The following is a 21,354-nucleotide window of genomic DNA, read 5'->3' on the forward strand; positions in this document are numbered from 1 at the left end:
TTGTACTCATTTAAAAAAACAAAATAATATCATGATGAATATGTTTACATTAAATTAATGTAAACTATATACATATATGTAAAGAAGAGCTTTATAAAAGTTTTATTTTTCTGTTCGGAAGGCCTTGTGACTCATCTTGCTTTTCAAAGAAGTGTGACATAATTTTTCGCGGGAGTTTTCAGTTGAGCAATATTTAGAAAAAAAACAGATAACACAGTGCAAAGCAGTCACATCCAATGACGACGTCACTACCAGTCAATAATGTTCTTATTTTTATTTTCTTCTTCTTGATACCAAGTGTTCAGGTAACCAGCTTCATGTACCAAACAAAAATTCATTAGGTTTTAAAGTTATTTATTTATTTATTTACAGTGATAATAGTATGTATACAGAGCAAAAACAAACAAACAAATAAAACAGAATTAAGTAGAGGTTGGCAAATTATTGACATTGTAAAAAATGTATGTCTAATGATGTTACCATAGTTTTTGGTGAATGCATAATGATGGTGAGAGGGGTCGGAGGGGTCCTCGCTGATCCCGAAGTCCCAGGCTTAAAAACATGAAATCCTGAAGTCCGGAATTTTAATCCAGACATCCCAAAATTCACAAAAAGAATTCACAGATCCCGAAAAGATCAATCTCGAAATCCCAGGCTTAAAAACACCTGATCCTGACATCCCGAAAACAGTTCTGCCCCCTCGATAATAGATCAAATGTATACTTTGTGACCAAAAACTTGTTATGAAATAATAAAAAAATGATTATTTACATTTCTTATTTTCATATTTGTTTATTAGTTTTGTTTTTGATTTCGTTATCCATGTAGTGTAATAAAAATACTTTCTTAAGAGTATTCTATTTTCAGACAAAGCAAATGCTAGAAAGCACTGAAAATTCAACAACTTCAGCCTTGAATGAAAATGACAACAGAAACATCTCGTATATAAAAACTTCAGCAGAAACATTGAATGTCAGTACAGATATCCATGAGAGGTTTTCAGAACAAACAATACAAAAATTTACTCCACAACCAACTACCAGCTTGACAACAGTGAAATACAATGTACTGTCATCATCAAAGCCAAAAATTGCTACAACGACTTCTTTGGCTGATGATGGGGCAAAAGGTAACTAATGATTAAATAGGTTGGTTTAAGAGGGAACAACTTGTAATGTTAAGCCATAAAATTTGATGTGTTGTATCAATATTGTAGCACATCTCATTTTATGTAAATTATTTGACCCTCAGACTTTAGTTAACTCCATTTTACTAGGGGTCTTGATGGCCTTGAGGTCTAAGTAGTTCATATACTGTATCACTACCCAGGCAACACTGAGGTTACTACTTGGAACACTGCAGATGTCAGGTGCCTTTGTCTCCAATCTCAATTAAACAGCATTACCATTTTTTCTGCTGAAGGTCGAATGTTCTCTCAGGGCTCTCCATCTTCCTCCACCAATAAAAAATAATTGCCCCAATATAAATGTAGCCTAATAGCCAATAGGCTGAAAGTAAGGGTTTTTAGACCAACAATTCAATCAAAAGTCAATTTGACTATGGTTAGAAAAAGTAAGTTAAAGTTTAAACTGCAAGATCAGTACATTTTTAACATGTTTAAAGTTATTGTAATTATTTATTTTCAAATTTATATTTTAGCAGATGACTGTTTTACTACAATAGAAGCTACCTCTGGCCACATCTTCTCTCCAGTATATGATGAAAAAAAGAAAATACTGCAGTGCGATTGGATGATAATTGTTCCAGACGATTATGTCACTAGGTTAAAGTTCTTGACATTTGACCTTCCTTTGATGTCAAATGATAGGTGCTTAGATGGATTTATTCTTTATGGTTCCTATGACAGCAAGAATCGTAGGGTGAATGGCCATGATATGTGTGGCAATGATATTCCTGAAGTGTATGTTTCCATTAGCAACAGGATTTGGATATACTTCCAGATTATAAATCATGCAAAATCTAAATTTGAGCTCATCTTTGATGCCGTTCCAGTTGAAAAACACGGTGAGAGAACTATAAAAGTACATGTGAACCTAATATTACAAAGAATGTACTCTAAAAACTTGAATATAAAAAAAGTTCTTTCAAATTATAGAAATGTCCAATTCTTTGAAAAGAAACCATGAACACAGCATCTTTTATAAGGGGGAAAAGGGGGGGTGTATAGTTTAAGATTTTAAAAGTATAAATTAAGATGAATCAAATTTATTATTAGTTTTATTGATAAGATTCTCCAGGAACTGATTATTGATAGATGTAAGTTTAAAATTTAGAACAGAAATGGTGAAAATGTCAAAGAGACAACAACCCTACCAAATATCAGAAAACAGATGAAGACCACTGATGGGTCTTCAATACAAACAAATATAAATCACTTATTGTTCTACTACAAAAAGAAATAAAAATAAACAAAAATTAAAATTTATTTTATGCATCTATAATTAGATTATATTACTTGTAAAATATTTTTGACCTGTGAAATAGAGAATTTTTTACACACATCATGCGCACATATTAAACTTGCTAAGTCCTATTGAGTACATGTATTTTAGTTTTGATTTTAGAGAAAAGAGTTGACCTGAACTTTTTCTCCTACATGTCTATTTTGTCACCTTAAATTCCCCCAAAACTAAAAACTTAATTGTAGCTTTAACAAACATATAACAATGAATGCATTTCAATTTACTGTATATTTTAGAAGGATCTAATTTATCACTGTTGGCGTTGCTAGTAATTGTTATACCACTGATTGCAGCTGTTTCTTTCTGCTATGTTAAGTAAGTAAATAATAAAAATTAAGATAGATTTCATTTTATGGTGGGCTATTCATTTTGTTGACAGTCATTAGGGCAAAAAACTTTGTACTGGTAAGTGACCCACATATGATAGGTCCTGTACTGTAAGGATTAAATGGCATGATTTATTTTCCACTGGGCGTAAAGCACACAAAAATCTTATCAATCAAGTTTCTTGATCTAAAATTATTTACACCAACAAAATCATTTGTAATGCGATTTTTTTAGTGAATTAATGCATGATGCCTATTATAATATCATAATTTATTTTAAAGTTGATTTTAAGCATTATATATCTTAGGAAAAAAATACACAACTTTAAAGTTGCTATTTTGGTCAATTTACCTTTTTCAATAGAAACTTTTAATCTTTTGTTTTATTTCAGGTGAATTTCTGCCTAATTTTACTTTTTTATTCTGATATTTCAGGAAACAAAGAAAAGAAAAACAAAAGAGACTTGAAGTTCGAGTTTATGACAGATTTAGACAGAAACACCAAAGAAATAAAACACTGCTAATGACAAAAAAAGTAAATAATGGAGAGAAAAACAACCAGAACAATCAGAACAGTGTTAAAATCAGGGTATTACTATCTTCTTCATATTGTCCATTAAGAAGAGTTGATAAATATGATTTGTTGGAAAGACATATTTTAAATGTCTGACAAAACATCAGATACATAGTCAGAGAAAGTAAATAGAAAGACCTAGAAAGACTAAACAATTCAGTTAAAGTCGTCAAAAGAAAATCAAAATAGAAAAACCTTTGATAGGTCATTGTTTTTTTTTCATGATCTTTGCTAAACAGTGTCATATCTTCCCCCTCATTCATCTTTTCGACACTATTTCAAAATATTCAATTATAATACCCTTCTGCAAGAGAAATGTATAAAGGGTTGCCATTGTTGATCCTTTCCTCTGTCCATCTATATATTTTTTGTCAGAATAAATACCAGTACAGGTTAACCAAATCTTTTAAATTTTGATAGTTCTGACATCTAATGTTCAAGAGTTATGTCCCTTAGTGATTTTTTACTGCTGATATCTACCCCTTCCTCGAGGAGGAAAGTATATAAAAATGAACATATCTGTCTGTCTGTTAATCACTTGATTGGTTTGTAGAAGATAACTTAAGTACTACAAGACCTAGAAGTATATCTTTTGAAAGGAGGAGGTTTAGCATATAAGAGACATTTTTAGGCTCTTGAAATAGCAAAAACAGATAATTTGTTCAAGCCATTCAAAATCAGGGGTGTGGAAATGCTATGCCGACTCACCCGACTCGTACATTTGAACAACCGGACAAGTCATTATTTTTGTCTTGGTTGCCCGTGGACAAGTAAAAAAATATACAAGACAAAGTTCAAATTCGAACAAAAACATAAAATTAATTTCAAAATTTATACAGATGTTTAATTTATGTAAAAGAAACCAATGTTCATGACGATAAATATTACATGATACCGGAAATAGATCGATTACCAAAATAAATAAAAATAAGTATGCAAACCCGAGTCGCGTAACATTGCATTGGCTTTGTCCATTGACCCGGGATCATCGATTAGGTTTTATCCATCATTTACCGGAAGTGTCATTTCTTAAATTTTGTATCGAGATTCAGATTGATAAATACTTAATGAAAAGGTGGGCAAACAAGACAAAAAGAGTGATGAGTCCAGTAGAAAACCTTAAATGCAAATGGAGGACACAGAGTATTTTAAAAAAAAACGGAAGCGAGAATTTCAGACATCGTGGATATCAGATTGCCCCTGGCTATCTATGGAAATTCGGAAAATAAATTAAGTTTTTGTCTTATTTATAGATAAAAGGTCAACATTATTTGTTGTCAAAGTGGAAAATAGAAGGGACGCTTTAATTGCCCATCAAGACAATAATAAATAATAAAAAAAAAACAAGTGTGTCAGTTGAGAGAAACACCACAAAATCAATAGTTTATCTATTATTTAGTTTACATTTCTTCAATCACTGTCCTCAAATTTAGTATATGTACCTACTGGCTACAATTTTTATTCAAAAACTGCTGCAAAATTGTCCTTTACATGTCATATCATTGGTTGGTTTGCTGTTAGGTTTCTGTCCCATTTATGTTAACCCATTAATTCCTACTTTCCTAATTTTTTACACATAAACAAACAGATTTCATTTGTTTGTGATGCACAACAGTGCTAGCCTAAGTAAGAATCATATATTAGCTAACAAGAAATACTTCAATATTTATTGGGATCATCAGGGCAAGTAATTTTTTTCCGGACAAGTCTAATCTTAAAACTTGAGTCTAAAATTGTATTTATGATGTCATAAACATATAAAAATTTGCATATTTAAACTCAAATAGTCATTTCAGGCATAGTTTTGGGTCAAAATATATATATATATATGAGCAAGAGCTTTACCCCAAAACATAATTTACACACATAAGCATGTTTGTAAAAAAACATTTTGTATAGCATATCTAATTGGGTAAAGCTGTTGCTAATATCTAAATTTTAGGTTTCTAGACCATCTGATGACTTTGAGGATTCCCACAGGAGGTTCTTTGACCCTGAAATGTCCTCCATTAGGGGATCAGGAGATTACGCAATGACTCCAGGACAATTCTGTGTACATAGAGGTATGTTAATGATTCACTCAATATAACCGTGCACGCTTCAATAATCGGTGGCCGAGTGGTCTTAGTTGTAACCACTGTAATCACTAGCCAGTTAACACTGAGGTTGTGAGTTCGAAACCCGCTCTTGTGAATGCACTCTACTCAAATCTTAATTGACTAGGATTGTCAGTTTTCCTATTGAAGGTCAGTGGTTTTTAGTCCAGTCAATCTAGCATACATTTGATCCTAACCTTGAAGTAATTGCAACAGAAGGTTTTTAAGTTTTAATCTTTAGCATTATACCCCAAATATGCACAGTAAAAAATCCCCCAAAATTTAACTTGATGAAAACTAAAGATCAGGAATTTAAAATGATCAGGAATTTAAAATTCCTATGGAGATTTGCATTTATATGGGAGATAACTCTACAAATATAAAAATTAATTCAAAATTTTAGCTTTACCCCTTCTATTCAACAGAATGTATTGATTCTTGATATTTTAACCATCTTTAGAGTATAACAAACTACTCTAAAGGTGTTTTCATATCTTTTATCAAGGTACAACCTAGATTTTATAATTCATTAGTTGACCATTTATTAAATTTTTCAGCATGTCAAGGTAAAGAATCTCTAATTGAATAAAACTAATCAAGCATATATTCTTCTTTTTGTGGCTTAAAGTTTCTTAAAACAAGGTAGATGCTGAACAAATATAATTTACAGATATGAACAGTACCAAATATTCACATTATTTTTTCAAAATGGTCATAAAGCCATAAATTTGCAATTTTCTTTTAATGAAAAATGTGCCTAAAAAAATAAAAATACCCATAACACTAAGGTTTTATACATTTCATGAGCAGAAAATTATATAGTATAGTCAAATAGGAACTTATTATGTCCCAAGTCAGCAGCCTGTAATTCAGTGGTTGTCTTTTGTTTATGTGTTACATATTTGTTTTTTCGTTCATTTTTTTACATAAATAAGGCCGTTAGTTTTCTCGTTTGAATTGTTTTACATTGTCTTATTGGGGCCTATTATAGCTGACTATGCGGTATGGGCTTTGCTCATTGTTGAAGGCCATAAGGTGACCTAAAGTTGTTAATGTCTGTGTCATTTTGGTCTTTTGTGGATAGTTGTCTCATTGGCAATCATACCACATCTTCTTTTTTATATAATAACCCCATCAAAGTATTATATTTTACATGAATTCTAAGATAATCAACCAAAAACTGACAAAAAAAGGCTAACTTTTACATAATGCAAAATTTGAGTTTTCCTCGTTAGATTTTATGGGTCTTTTTTATGGGACTTTTTTCTAAGTATATTTAAGGCTTAACGCTATAAATTAGAACAAAAAAAAAATGTGTTGCAATTAGTTTGATTTTCAAACTTAGTTTGACTGGACTATTTCTCTGCACTCTGGCATCCTCCACCATTAAAGACTATATAGCTAGCCACCACAAAATAGCCCAAAAAGCAGTGTTTAAAAGTGGTTTTAAAACTCAAAAAATCAAAAATCAAATCTATATTAAAAATAACTTGTTTAAAGAAATAAGCAGGTGCCCAATTTGAATGAAAGTATTAAAGGTTCTTTTTCCTGAACAACTATTTATTGACAATATGTAGGATAAAAGTCAATAAAAAAACGAAACAAAAACACCAAACTTTACTTAAAATATCATTGGAAAGTCTGTGGTCATCAAAGATCAGCAATGTCACACCTTATGAGATATATGTGAGTTAAAAAAACTAACAAAAATGAATTTAACTCTGACTACTATATGTAATGATAAAAACAAAAAAAAAAAAAAAGTTCTGATCATTAAATTAGAAAAAGATGGGGAGTATGCCAAAAGATCAAATTAATTCTGACAACACCATGACAAAAATAATAAACTAGACAAAAAATAACAAACTAGACAAAAAACTAGAGGCTAGGCAACACTTGCCTTGCCAAAAACTGTTTAAATGCAAATGTACAAATTTTTCATGCAAATTTATCATTATGATTATTGCCTTCCATAGTAGTACCTATACATGAATTTTAGTATATATGTAAATAATTGATATGTTTCAGAACTGTAATTGTAAGAATAAAAAGATGAGGTGTGATTGCCAATGAGACTTGTAACTCTCCACCAGAGACTGAATTACATGACATAGACATTAAAAGTTATAGGTCATGTGAGGTCTTCAGTAATAAGCAAACCCATACTTATACTGCATAGTCAGCTATAAAAGATCTGAATAACATGTAAAACAAAAACTAACAGCCTGATTCATGTACAAAATATTTAACTGACAACAACCACTGAATTACATGGAATTAACTATCTATTTTCAGTGATTATGCCATCTGCAGCTAGCAGTACTGATGGATCTGTTTTCCTAAAGGTAATTTCCATCATGTGTTTTGAGCTTTGATTGCACAATGAAGGTGGGCAATTATGTTCAGTAATCAACTAGACCTAAAGTTAATAGTCCATTTCCTTGAAATTAAACAAAACTAGAAAGAAACTAAACATTGTCCATACACCACTTTTGAGGAATTCAGGAAAACGCTTTTTAATTACTTGTTGAAAAGATCTAGCGAGGGTCAGGTGATTTCAAGTTGAATATTTTCACGGAGAAACCTGCTTTACATCATCAAGTAATGTAAATTCAGAAATTATTGCGAGGTTTTTATTATTGTGAAAGTTGCGACAGAGTTGTAAACGCAATAATTTAAAGTCGCATTTGATAATATTTTATATGAATTAAGCAGGATTTTTCCCAAAATCGTAATAATTAAAATCGCTTTTAAGTTTAAAATGACAAAATCGCAATAATAAATGCACGCAATAATTTCTTAATTTACAGTAAATGAGGAAAATATGTGCAAACGATACTAGAACACTTCACAAGAGTGTTAAAATAAGCTTAAATTACAAAAAAAGAAAAAAAAAAGTTGGAAAAGTTGTGTTTACCATTAACCAGACAATACATGACCGATTTCAGTAATGTTGAACTGATTTGATAAAAACATTTAATTTTCAACTAATTTTGCTAACCCATGAGTACCTTTGGCTTAACACAACACATTACATTTTGATGTCTTATTATCTTCCCCTACCACTGTATCTAATGTATATATACAACAACAATTAACTTTATAGCCAAGTACATTAAATATTAAGAACATATAACCAAAGAGAGGTCTTGATTGAATTACCAAAATTATTCGATTGCCCTGGAAGTGAAACCTCCTGCTCCACTAGTTACTGTAATTTCAGAAATTTGGCATGCATTTATTATTGTGATTTTGTCATTTCAGACCTAAATGCGACTTCATGCATTATATTTTGCGATAATGAGAAAATTTATGCTTCAATCATAAAAAAGAAATCCAAAGTGAGAGTTTGAATTATTGCAATTACATGCCTGTCTCATTTTTCGCAATATAATAAACAACACAATAATTTCTGATTTTTACAGTATTTAAAAAAAGTAAGAATAAAATATAAATTTTGATGTGGACTGAAGTTTAGATTATTTAATTATTTTAGGATACACCAGAAGCACAGATGATCTCAAACTGTGGGTCAAGTTTGAGTTATAACAGTAACTTCCTATCCATTCCATCTAAATTTGGCCATAGGACTCCCCTTCCCTCTTATCTGAGTCTGAGACAACCAGCATCTGATAGTAGTACAGAGGGCAGTTTAAAGTCAATAACCAAGAGGAAAATGAAAGAGCAGACGAAGAAAGCCATGTTTCCAAACAACAAGACAATAGGAAGTTTAGAGAGTATAGCTGAACTTCCACCTTATAAAGATCCACCCCCGTACTTTCGAGACAAAGATGGTAGTTGTTACAACGGTAATAAGCAATTACCAGTTATGGTATCTGATACATCAGTATTTTCGAATGAACATCCCAAGAAACTTGATAAGAGACAGAAAAGAAGAAAAACTGACAACAAGTCTGCATCCTTCATCGCATCAAATAGTAGTAGAAAAAGGTCAAAGGGATCTATGACATGTAATGATGGCAGAAATGGTTATCGTACTGCACTTTTCAGTAGGTGTGCAGAGGCACCAGTAGATTCGTATCGCCCTGGTACAGGACATCCAACATTTTTATCAACATCAAACTTCCATAATATGAATAATTTTGTTTCGTCAACTAACTTACAAAGAGGAAAATGGGAAGATATTCATTGCTTGAATGATAGCGGATACAAATTCTCTCAAAATAGCTGCTGTTCATTACAAAACTTGACTGAGATGAAAGAAATGTGTAAAACTATGCCAATTATTCATGTGTCATCTTTTTCATCAATTATCCAGGAGCACAATACCTTATCTTACTCTGCCCATGCTCTGAACCATGCGACAACTGAAATGGGAAGCAACTCAACCTCAAACAATGAAAACATGTCGTTGATTAACGAAGAAGGAGATATATCAGTAAACAAAGAGTTTGACAATCCTGCTTTTGTGCTGGATGAGTCCCCTCTAAATCAAAACAAACAATTGCAGTTTCAGCGAACATGTTCGTTGGATGAAAATAAATCTTTTGTTGATTTGAATAATAACACACAATTCAATGATACTATGGGAGAAAATAAATCGTTCATTATCAATGATTTTTATCCGGGAGAAAATCATTTTATAGTGCTGGACAGAGGAGAAACTATTGTTTGAAATTGTCAAGCAAAACTAGGCTTGTCTATTATAGTGCTATGTTTTTTCAAGGAATACAAGAATTTACATGAATTTCACCTTAAATCCTCTTGGAGCCAATTTCATATATTCTCATTCCATGCCTACTATTGTAGGGCATATCATGTTTTCTGGTCTGACCGTCTGTATGGTCATCTGTCATCTATGAGGTTTAAGTTGAATCATGAAATTATTATCATATTCACTTGACGTTTTGTACACATGTGATTATGATGTAATTTTGCAAAGATGTATAAAAAATGAGCGTTTTCATTGTGTATGCATGTTCTGGTTCAATAAAAATTGCATTGACCAAAAAAAAAAAAATTACCGTACATAAAAAATATTTTTTTAAATTTTGGCCAATTTCCAAAAGTCTGAATTTGACTCTAAAATTATTATAGTAGGTTAATTTATACTGTTTTTTTTTTATGGAAAAAAAACCGTACTGGTTGAAGTATATGATATTTTTAATTCCTAATTTAATTACACAATGGTCAGTGTAAATTTCAATATATTTTGAGGTTACTGTGGTTACTATACTAACAAAAGATTTTTTTTTAAGGTAAACATATTTTTTTCCCCAATTTTCCCTCTTTATTGCAGGAAATGATAACAAACATTGCTAATAAAGGGATATAACTTATTGAAATTTAAAGGTCAAGTTTCAGGTTTTGAGTAAGGGCAATAGAAATTTTCCTAGGAGATATGTATCTTGTAAGAATTTCTTAAAATAGCTTGGTGAAATAAGATACAGTAAATATTGAAGTATGATATATGACATGACTGTAATATGGTATAACACACTTTTCTCTTGTAGTATGGTACAATGTATTATAAAACAACTATTGCTAGTCATTATACCCCCGCTTTAAAAAAGGGGGGTATACTGTTTTACCTCTGTCTGTCCTTCCGTCAGTCCGTCAGTCAGTCCGTCCGTCCCATGAATATTTTTCTTTCTCAGGAACTACAATACAAGGATTTCTGAAATTTGGTTTCAGGGTTTATCTAAGTCAGCTATACCGTGTGGTGCGTTTTCAGATTGATCACTTGACAACTTCCTGTTTACCGAACACTTGTATGATTTTACACATGATAGCCAAGTTGAAAATTTTCGTCACATTTTTCTCAGGAACTACACTACAAGGATTTCTGAAATTTGGTTTCAGGATTTATATAAGTCCGCTTTACCGTGTGATGTGTTTTCAGATTCATCACTCAACAACTTCCTGTTTATCGAACACTTACATATTTTTACACAATTAATATTATCCACTTGCGGCGGGGGTATCATCAGTGAGCAGTAGCTCGCAGTTTCACTTGTTATATTTACAAGTGAAAATAGTTCAACTGTTAACAATAATTGTTTATTTAAGATGATCATCTTTTGGACAAAATGCTTCATTTTCTTAATAGTTTATTCTGATACATTATCATTTTTTCTAGTATATTTTTATTTATCTATTAAATGTACTTTAAATATGTTTAGCAATTTAAAATTATACATTATCATGATTAAAGTTAAAAGTTTATCTATACTATACAATTACATATTTATTCCTTATAGAATGTACACTTATCTATTTATACAACAAATTTTTACACTTATTCCATAGATATATTTATACATTTCTTTGTTACTGTGATCTTATTTTCTGAAGTTTTTTCATGTGAGAAATACAAAATAAATACTCTGATACATCTTAAATGAGTATGTTTTATATGAATAAAGGTAATGCTGGGTATATGTAAGAAGGAGCACCCCAATGACAGAAAGAACCAAAAGAACATACATTCTTGATAATAGACAAATGTCAATACAATATGTCAAACTTAAAAAGTGTATTCAAGTTGTGAATAAATTATATGGAAACAATTCAACATCCTCCATTAACACCAGAATCTTATCTTATCAAGATAGAAAAACTTATAAAAAAATATAGCCATTCTGCTCTTTAATATCAGTTCTTGTACTTCAAAGATAAATACAAACAGCAACATGAGACACTGCATAAAACCCTACTCACTAATATTTGCTGCTGTACTTCATAGAAAATTTCTTTCAGCAACATTAGAAAGAAAGATAATCTTGTAACACTGCTCTCTAATATGTGTTGCTGTACTTCACAGAAAATTACAAACATCAACAGAAACAATAAAGAAAATATAACCACCCTGCTCTGACCTTCTGCTGTTGTCTGTTCTAAGGTTGGATTGTTGTTTCTTTGACACATTCCCCATTTCCATTCTCAATTTTATCTCTACTATCTGTTGCTGCACTTCACAGAAAATTTCATACAGAAACATTACAAACAATTAAGAATATATTACCACCCTGTTCTCTAATATATGTTGCTTTACTTCAGAGAAAATTACACACAGCAAAATTAGAATTAATATAGAAAACCTTACCACCCTGTTCTCTAATATCTGTTGCTGTACTTCACGGAAAATTACACACAGCAACATTAGAATTAACATAGAAAACATTACCACCCTGTTCTCTAATATATGTTGCTGTACTTCACAGAAAATTACACACAGCAACATTAGAATTAATATAGAAAACCTTACCACCCTGTTCTCTAATATCTGTTGCTGTACTTCACGGAAAATTACACACAGCAACATTAGAATTAACATAGAAAACCTTACCACCCTGTTCTCTAATATATGTTGCTGTACTTCACAGAAAATTACACACAGTAACATTAGAATTAATATAGAAAACCTTACCATCCTGTTCTCTAATATCTGTTGCTGTACTTCACTGAAAATTACAAACAGCAACATGTCATAAGAAACAATATAGATAATCTTGCCACCCTGCTCTCTAATATTTTTGCTGTACTTAAACGTTGAACGTTAAATTGGGATTTTGGATTGGACAAAGATGTCTCGTTTAAAATGCGGTAACACTGGTTTATATATAATGCTTCAGATAGTATTAAGATGAAGGCTGCACAATTAGTGGAATCCATGATATACTATAACTAGAAAGAAGATAAAAAAAACGTAATGACCAAATGATAAAACTATTCATACGTACTTAAAATATAACACATTATCCCAACGATAGGCGAGACAAACTTTGATAATATACTGCATTTGGCGGAATTTCAGGATCACTGAGGAGGAAGCATTACCTGTAAATGTACCAACAATTCCACTCTAAAAAGAAAAAAAGAAATATACTAAGGACATTCAATGCGGCATGTGGCTAAGGATCTCCTTACCTTTTTGGAGCACCTGCATGAGACCCCCCTCCCTTTTGACAGAGTTCGCGTTGATCAGTCTTTCTTTGTTTTCCATGTTGTGTTTTGTGTACTGTTTGTCTTTTTCGTGGTTGTTTGTTTCTTTTTGTCATGGCATTGTCAGTTTATTTTTGCCTTATGAGTTTCAATATCCCTGTGATATCTTTCGCTATCAGTTTTCCATTCTGTTCTTGTAATACACTCTATCATAATTACTTTCATAATTCCATATCATTACTTAATTCGGTCAACACGGTCATTGTATTGACATTATAATAGCGCATGGGTTTGCATCACATTTCATACGAGGCAAGGTCAACACGGATCAAGCCATTAATTTACCTTCATACACAAAATCTACGTGTATGAATAAATACGATCTTTTCAATTGTTATGGATTTATAGTACAGGTTCTTGTTATATTTAGTGAAAATCGTGTACTTTTAGTGTCCTATTAGTGTTATATTGTGAACTGTAACATATGGTACAAAATGGATTGTTGTTCATCAAATACTTATCTTGTTTATGGACTGTTAGCTATACTAAGCTACATTATATATAATTACATTAAGGGATGGCAGACACGGTCAAAATTGCCACCCGGGCCACCACCGTGTCCTATTTTTGGGAACAAAATACTGTTCAAAAAGGATCCATTGGGATATAAACGGTTGACCGAGTTATCTAAACAGTATGGAAGTGTTTATCGTTTATACTGCGGTTCGACTATAATTGTGTTTCTAAACGGATATGATGCGATACATGAAGCCTTTGTTAAACAGGCAGCTGTATTTACAGACCGACCTCAACTGTTTGCCCCACTCATTGGTGTGTCTAAAGGAACAGGTATGTTAAAAGGAGGGTATTTTATTGCCATCATTTTTGCTTTTTTTATTTGTTAAAATGCGTACAGAAATATACACGGTTACCTGTTCATGAATATATTTCCAATAATGATAGGAATATTAAAATGGTTGATAATTTGGATGAGAAGCATGAATAATACACGCATGTCAAAATGTATGTCACAGGCTGTATCAGCTTGAAAAGTATCAATTTTAGCTAGATTGCTGATATCGATCGTTGGTTGGTACATCATACAATTCAAGTTTTACCGTGTATTGTTCAATTCATCACATATTTAAATTTGAATTCTAGGGGATATGAAACAAAAACATAGACAATACTAATATGCGTCTGGGTTTATTTTTAGCAGGGACGATCAAAGACGAATATTTGGTAGCCAAGGGTGTATCATATGAACCGAAACATGAGAATTAAGAGCTTTATGAAAAAATAAATAATACATATATTTAAATAAACTAAATCAATCTAAGGACAACTTTGCCCTAAGGATTTGAAACATTATAGCCTCTTAAAAAAATCTAAATCTATAAATGAACGCACTAAGAAGGGTTGTTATAAATCATGTCAGATCTTTTGACTACTGAGCTTATCATACCCTCGGAAATTGATAGTCTACCAGTAGAGGTATCGACCCAGTTCTGTACAAAATAAAAAATATCACGTACGCGATTAACTATATATGCGATACAAGTTACCCGGTATACATCGTATGTCGGAAAGCAAACAGAGAAGACTATACATCAAATAACAGCAGTATCAACAGATACATATATATCACAAATGATTAATAATTAATGACGAAACATCAAATTAACTTTATATAAACAAAATTGCAGTTCTATATGAATTTTCTTTTGCATTAGTAAAATTATATATTTTTTGTCCTTCCTTTTTGGTAATATGCTTTGTCTATTTGCCTTTTTGTGTTTCTTTGTTGACATTTTTTTCGTTTTTATAGTGATTAAGATTATAACAGAATGTTGACTGCTGTACTCCTATTTTTGATATTTTTTACTATTGGTTTTTTTCACACATCGTTGTCAATATAATGGAATTTTATGTGACTGTCATACAGTGAGAGGTTTAGTTGGCTATAAAACCAGGTCGTTTAATCCACCATATTCTACCATCGACCGTGCAAGGGCTGTATAGCCAGTCAAAGTCTGAAAAACTTCATCGTCGTATATTCTAACAGAAAATACTGTTCCAAGTAATGAATTTGTTTGAGCTTTTGCCTTTTGCCATTTGATAAGGGACCTTCCATTTTGAATTTTCCTCTTTTGGTATTTTTGTTATTTTACTTTTTACTACACATTTATATCAGATAGAAATTTAATTTGAACAAATTAATTTATGAAAAAATGCCTACAATGAATTTGTTTCATCAATGTATTTATTATATAGGTATAACATACAACAGTGACAACAACTGGAAAACTCTACGACGTTTCACCCTTCAGGCATTGAGGGATTTTGGAGTGGGGAAGAAATCTTTGGAGGAGCAAATTGTTGAAGAAATTGATGTAGTCTCCGACACATTAAGGTCCAGCAATGGGGAACCGATTCGCGTCAAACCTCTCCTCTTGTCAGCTGCCACCAATATTATTTGCAGTGTCATGTTTGGAGAGAGGTAAACATTTGAAACTGTCATCTGTAAATAATCATTAAATTTTTCCAACAACACCACTTACATCTAAGTAACAGTTTAGAATACGTATTTTGAATTTTGTTTCACAAGTATCTGCTTGGATTACAATTTTCTTTCCCTTCCAGAGTATCTTAGCTCTGACCTTTACAGTAATGGGAGCTTTCTTGTGTTCGGTTATAAATCTTAAATACGTCTGTTTTAATTGGTCCCTACATAGTCCTACATACGTCTGTTTGCTTTTGATTGGTTTCATTAGTATATTCCGTATTCTTTTCAACATTGCGATTCAGTATCTTCAACCTATTATACATAATGTTATACGTTACATTGTTAGTTGTATAAAACAGACCATTTATTCAAGTGATGAACTTGATTGCCTTCAGTTTAATGACTGTAATATGTATGCATCTCGGTATTGTTTATTCTTTTCATTTATCGTGGATTGAAACATAGAAAAAGTAATAATCATACGCTTCATGTTTTTCAGATTCAGTTATGAAAATTCCAGGTTCACAGAACTAACAGGCGTTTTGGAAGAAATATTTCGTTTGAACGCTCCATTTGCAAAGGAAAACTTCTTTCCAATTACAAGACTCTTCCCTTCAGGTAGAGAGGTAAGTATCGGTCACATTTCTAAGAAGTTGTTCAATAGGTAAGAGCCACTGCTGCCTTTTATGGCAAAAAAGTTTAATCAAAAACACTTAACTCTAAGGAAAATTCATAACGGATACTTTAAATTTAGTCCTTTATCAAATGGCAAAATCAAATGCTCAAACACATCAAACGAATGGAAAAGAAGTTTCATATTACTTACTGGAATAGGCATTTTTTTATATGTTTAAACCTTGTTGTAAACATTCGACGAGGAAGGAGAGGGATGAACCAATTGATTTTTGTATCAGAAAAGATAGGACATACATTTTGAAATATTTTTTCTTGAAGTTCCTAGACCAGATTTGGTGTAAGATTGACTTTGTTCTGGTTTATCAAAAAGGCTTTTAAATTTTTATAGTATTACTGCTAAGAGCCGGGGTTTAACGTGATAGCTAAAAATACATGTCTAAATAAAAGATATCCATATCACGAACTTAGTATAGCAACATAGTTCTCAATGACAACAGTATGTTTTTTTGTATACGATATGTATTACACCTACTTTATATTGTATATAATTGATGTTTTCATTGTGCCCAGTGTAAATTAATGTTTTTAGACGAACCCTTTTGAGAGTGACAACACCACGGACATATACAACAACCATTGTCGTTTTAAATTCCATACTAAATTTTGTTCTTTTAGTTAATCCGTAGGAGAAGCGCGGCAATAGAGAAAGTAAAAAGATATTTAGCCAGGACAATCAAAGAACACGAGGAGACATTTGACAGCAATAACATCAGGGATTTCATTGATTTATATCATAAAGTGTCAATGGACGAATCAGAACCAGAAATATTTACAGGTGAGAGTGAAAATAAAAGCAAAGTAGTGAACAAATTTGGTGGGGCAAAATAATTAAGGTATCAAGCTTTTATCCCTAAGTTGAAAATGTTTATCCCACTTTATATGTAAAATTCTAGAGCAGTTACTTGTTAAACCTCGACAAACTTTTTTTTTTAACTGTGATTGATCGTATATGTCTGTTTTGTTCACACATCGTTGTCAGTATAATGAAGTTTTATACGATTGGCATACGAGTGAAAGGTTTAGCTAGGTATAAAACAAGGTTCTACTATTTTGTACCCAAGAAAATGTCTGTACCAAGTCAGGAATATGGCAGTTATTATTGATCTTTTCATTTTGCTATTTTATTAGGGACTTTCTGTTTTGATTTTTTCTCGGAATTCAGTATTTTTGTGATTTTACCTTTTACTGTAAACCAGCCTGTTTCTGCTTCATTCAAAATCATGTTTATGTTACTGCACTAGTGTGTTTATAAAAATATTGGAGAATCTTATGGCACATAAAATTCAATGCTTGAATTCCTTAATCATTTATATTTTTTTTTATATCTTTAAAACATTGTTTCAGAGAAAAAACCTTTTTATGTCGTAGTGATTTTGATGTGGTTGGTTTGCAATCTCATCGATGTATTACCCAACATTGTTTTATTCACAGTAATGCATAATGCTTAAAAAACATAAAAATGCATCAACAGAATTGCAAATTTTACCCTATGTTCATAGAAAAGGGTGGTGGGTTGTCTGGCATACACAATTATAAGCCTGGTAACTTTGGTGAGTTGGTACTTTTTTCTTCTTCATTTGAATAATCTTGTTTTTGTCTTTTTTCAGAGGCTAACATTTATAAAGTGATAGTTGATTTGTTCCTGGCAGGAGGAGAAACAACAGGTACCAGTTTGGACTGGTCCTTGCTGTACATGATAAGATACCCAGATATACAAAGAAAATGTCAAGCAGAAATTGACAAGGTGGGTACAAGCAGAGACATGTATACACATATGTGTATTTATGTCTCTGGTACAAGTTAAAGAATACCTGATATATCTATTCTATAGACACCGAAGCTTTTCCGAACATACCCAAAATTAAAACAGTTTTACGTTAGACGCATTTTTTCTCTATCTTTTCTATAAATAAAAAAACCCAATTTTAATCATTAATCTGGATTCCGTGACATTTTATTTCACAAATACGTATTGTTATTCAGGTTGTAGGGACAAACAGAAGAGTAAAGCTGTCTGACAAGGGAAGTCTGCCCTTTCTTGAGGCCACCTTACTGGAGATCCAAAGAATTGGAAATACATGTAGGTAGTTTATACCATATTTTCACATCTGATTTTTTAGTGATTTCCTTGTTAATAAGTATCGATTTGATAGAAAGTAGCTTAATATTAGTGAATTCAATCATACATAATTCGTATGTCACGTGAAAAATTACTCCTTTTATAAAGAAAATTTGTCAAGGTTCGACTTATAAATTTTTTAAGAACTTTAAATGCAGACTGTATGTAATGTTAACTGGAAGAAAACCTAGCTTAGTCCGTATATAAGTAATATACAGAAAAACAGGAAATATATTTTTACAAAATTTTCTTCTTGATACTAGCTTTTGATCATAAACAAGCTTCTGTCCAAGTTTGGAAGAAATCCAGGATAGATTAAGAAAGATATTAAAATTTCAAAAACTTTAAACACAAAATGAATGTAATGTAGACTGGCAGAAAAACTAAGTCCATTTATCACTAAAATACGGATAAGCTGGATTTTATTTTACAAAATTTATTTCTGGATACTATCTTATGATCATAAACAAGCTAGTAACTGACCAAGTTTGGAAGAAATGCAGGATAGTTTAAGAAAGCTATTAAAATTTCAAAAACTCTAACCACAAAGTGAATACTTGTGGACGCCGCCGCCGCCGACGACAACGACGACGACGCAGACGACGTAGACGACGCAGACAGAATTTAGATTGCTAAGTCTTTTTCGACATGCTATATTTCGTTTATTAAAAAAATTCAATTGATTACGTTGGAACTATAACTGTTAACTTTATAGAAAATAAATATTGCCGATCACTTGGCACAAAGTTATCACTAATAGTTTGTAGAAAGCTACAATACTGACACGAAGCGCCGACTTATGGTTAACTGCGTATATATCCACCCTGACACGATAATATCCCAGATTACAGTCATCTCTTTACTTTCCGTTTTGAATTTTCATTGGAGTTCGGTATGTTTGTTATTTTACCTTTATCATACATGCTATCATTTAAAACATTTGATCCTTTACTTTACATTTGCTTGATTTTAACACATTCGATTATTTATTTTAATACATTTTATGCTTTGTTACAGTAACATTTTCCTTGCCACACGTGGCAAAGACAGATGCAACACTGCAAGGTTACCTTATTCCTAAAGATTCCATTGTCATAGCTAATTTGTATTCTGCACATATTGATGAAAAATATTGGGATGAGCCTGAAACATTTAGACCAGAAAGATTTCTGGACAGTGATGGTAAAATTCAGAGGAAAGATGCATTTGTTCCCTTTTCAGCAGGTACTCTTTTCTACAATAAGGTAGTTCTGAGACTGTCATACAAGTGACAGGTACAGCTAACGTTAAAGCCAGGTTTAATCAATCATTTTCTACAAAAGAAAATTTCTGTTACAATAAAGGCAACAGTAGTATATCGCTGTTCGAAAGTCATAAATCGATTTTAAGAAAACAAATCAGGGTTACAAATTTAAGTCAGGTATATGTCAGTTGTCATCTATTTGTTCGATGTGTCTGAGCTTATGATCTTGTCATTTGCTTAGATTATTTCCGTTTGGAATTTCCATCGGAGTTCGGTATTTTATTTATTTACTTTTTAATTACTTTCATTCACTCAGATGTTCTTGCAATATACTATTTTCTCAGCAAGTTGTCTTATCCAGCTAGTCGATGGTACCAAAATCAGTCTTTATTTTGTCTCGTCTAATCTGTGTCCTTTACAATATTTGACATCAAACATTCATTTTTCTGTCTTTTTTAGTCTTTTGTTGTTCTTGTCTGCTTTAATCAGTAAGCTTATTGGATAGACATGATGTCATTATATTTATTATATATACCGGTATATAATTAAGCAATTTTCTCTTTTACAGGCCCAAGGTTTTGTATTGGAGAACCACTTGCAAGAATGGAATTGTTTTTATTCTTCACCAACCTATTACAACAGTTCTCATTTATCCCTAAAGATGAGAATGATCTCCCTTCCCTTGATGGTATCCAAACTTTGACACTGACTGCCTTGCCTTACAAACTGGTGGCAAAGCCTAGATAATAATTAACTTTGATAGACTACATCTCTATATAGTTACAATAACATAACAATATTGAAATAATCGAAATTTATAGCTCTACAAATAACGATTGTTTATAGAATTTGCATGAAGGTGAATTAAAACAGTACGAAGACGAAAATAGTTTTCGTTATAGAGACATAATTCAGAAACCCTTTCACGCTTTTCTGGATTTTTCTTCATCAAGGAGCTGTACCAAGTTAGGAATATGGAAATAAACTCATCATAGATACCAAGATTAAATTTTGTATTTACGCCAGACGCGCGTTTCGTCTACAAAAAAACTCATCAGTTTAGTTTAGTTTAGTTTACTTTAGACATATTTATTTATAGTGGATTGGGAAACAAGTTTTGCAACTTGCATTAATCCCTTTCCACTTTGCGGATGCGAGTGCTGCCTTGTAGTGGCATTAGCCTACTCTTTTTCGAAATCTACAAGGATGTCTTTAACGTGCAAGAGATATGGCTCTCTCTTAACACGGGTCAGCCATTTATCGTCCCCTTCCGACGGACTATCATCGTTTCCTCAAGATCATACTCGCCAATGGTTTCAAGGGAGAGCCGAAAATTGAGTTCCTGAAATTTTCATCCCGACAGGGAATCGAACCAGGAACCTTTGTGTTAGTAGTGACGCTTGAAT

The 21,354-nt window shown here is 31.9% G+C and overlaps 2 protein-coding genes across 4 annotated transcripts; both read left to right on the top strand.

Annotated features, from left to right (window-relative positions):
- The first annotated feature begins 145 nt into the window (after positions 1-145).
- LOC139527696 (uncharacterized) lies at positions 146-10,562 on the top strand. Of its 3 annotated transcripts, none has more exons than XM_071323320.1 (8): positions 146-305; positions 868-1,129; positions 1,660-2,025; positions 2,720-2,798; positions 3,245-3,344; positions 5,326-5,446; positions 7,775-7,824; positions 8,976-10,562. In XM_071323320.1, the coding sequence occupies exons 1-8, from the start codon at positions 237-239 to the stop codon at positions 10,113-10,115; spliced, it is 2,187 nt and encodes a 728-aa protein (XP_071179421.1). In that variant the 5' UTR covers positions 146-236; the 3' UTR covers positions 10,116-10,562. The 3 variants fall into 3 exon arrangements, with proteins under 3 accessions (XP_071179421.1, XP_071179420.1, XP_071179418.1); XM_071323319.1 differs by having other exon boundaries at positions 1,663-2,025; positions 3,245-3,398; XM_071323317.1 differs by having other exon boundaries at positions 148-305; positions 3,245-3,398.
- Positions 10,563-13,627: 3,065 nt separating this feature from the next.
- LOC139527698 (cytochrome P450 2B5-like) lies at positions 13,628-20,950 on the top strand. Its single transcript, XM_071323321.1, has 8 exons — positions 13,628-14,233; positions 15,659-15,884; positions 16,390-16,516; positions 17,202-17,361; positions 18,194-18,330; positions 18,570-18,666; positions 19,723-19,929; positions 20,517-20,950. The coding sequence occupies exons 1-8, from the start codon at positions 13,879-13,881 to the stop codon at positions 20,693-20,695; spliced, it is 1,488 nt and encodes a 495-aa protein (XP_071179422.1). The 5' UTR covers positions 13,628-13,878; the 3' UTR covers positions 20,696-20,950.
- The last annotated feature ends 404 nt before the right edge of the window (positions 20,951-21,354 follow it).

The sequence above is a fragment of the Mytilus edulis genome, chromosome 6, assembly GCF_963676685.1.
Source record: "Mytilus edulis chromosome 6, xbMytEdul2.2, whole genome shotgun sequence".
Taxonomy (NCBI): domain Eukaryota; kingdom Metazoa; phylum Mollusca; class Bivalvia; order Mytilida; family Mytilidae; genus Mytilus; species Mytilus edulis.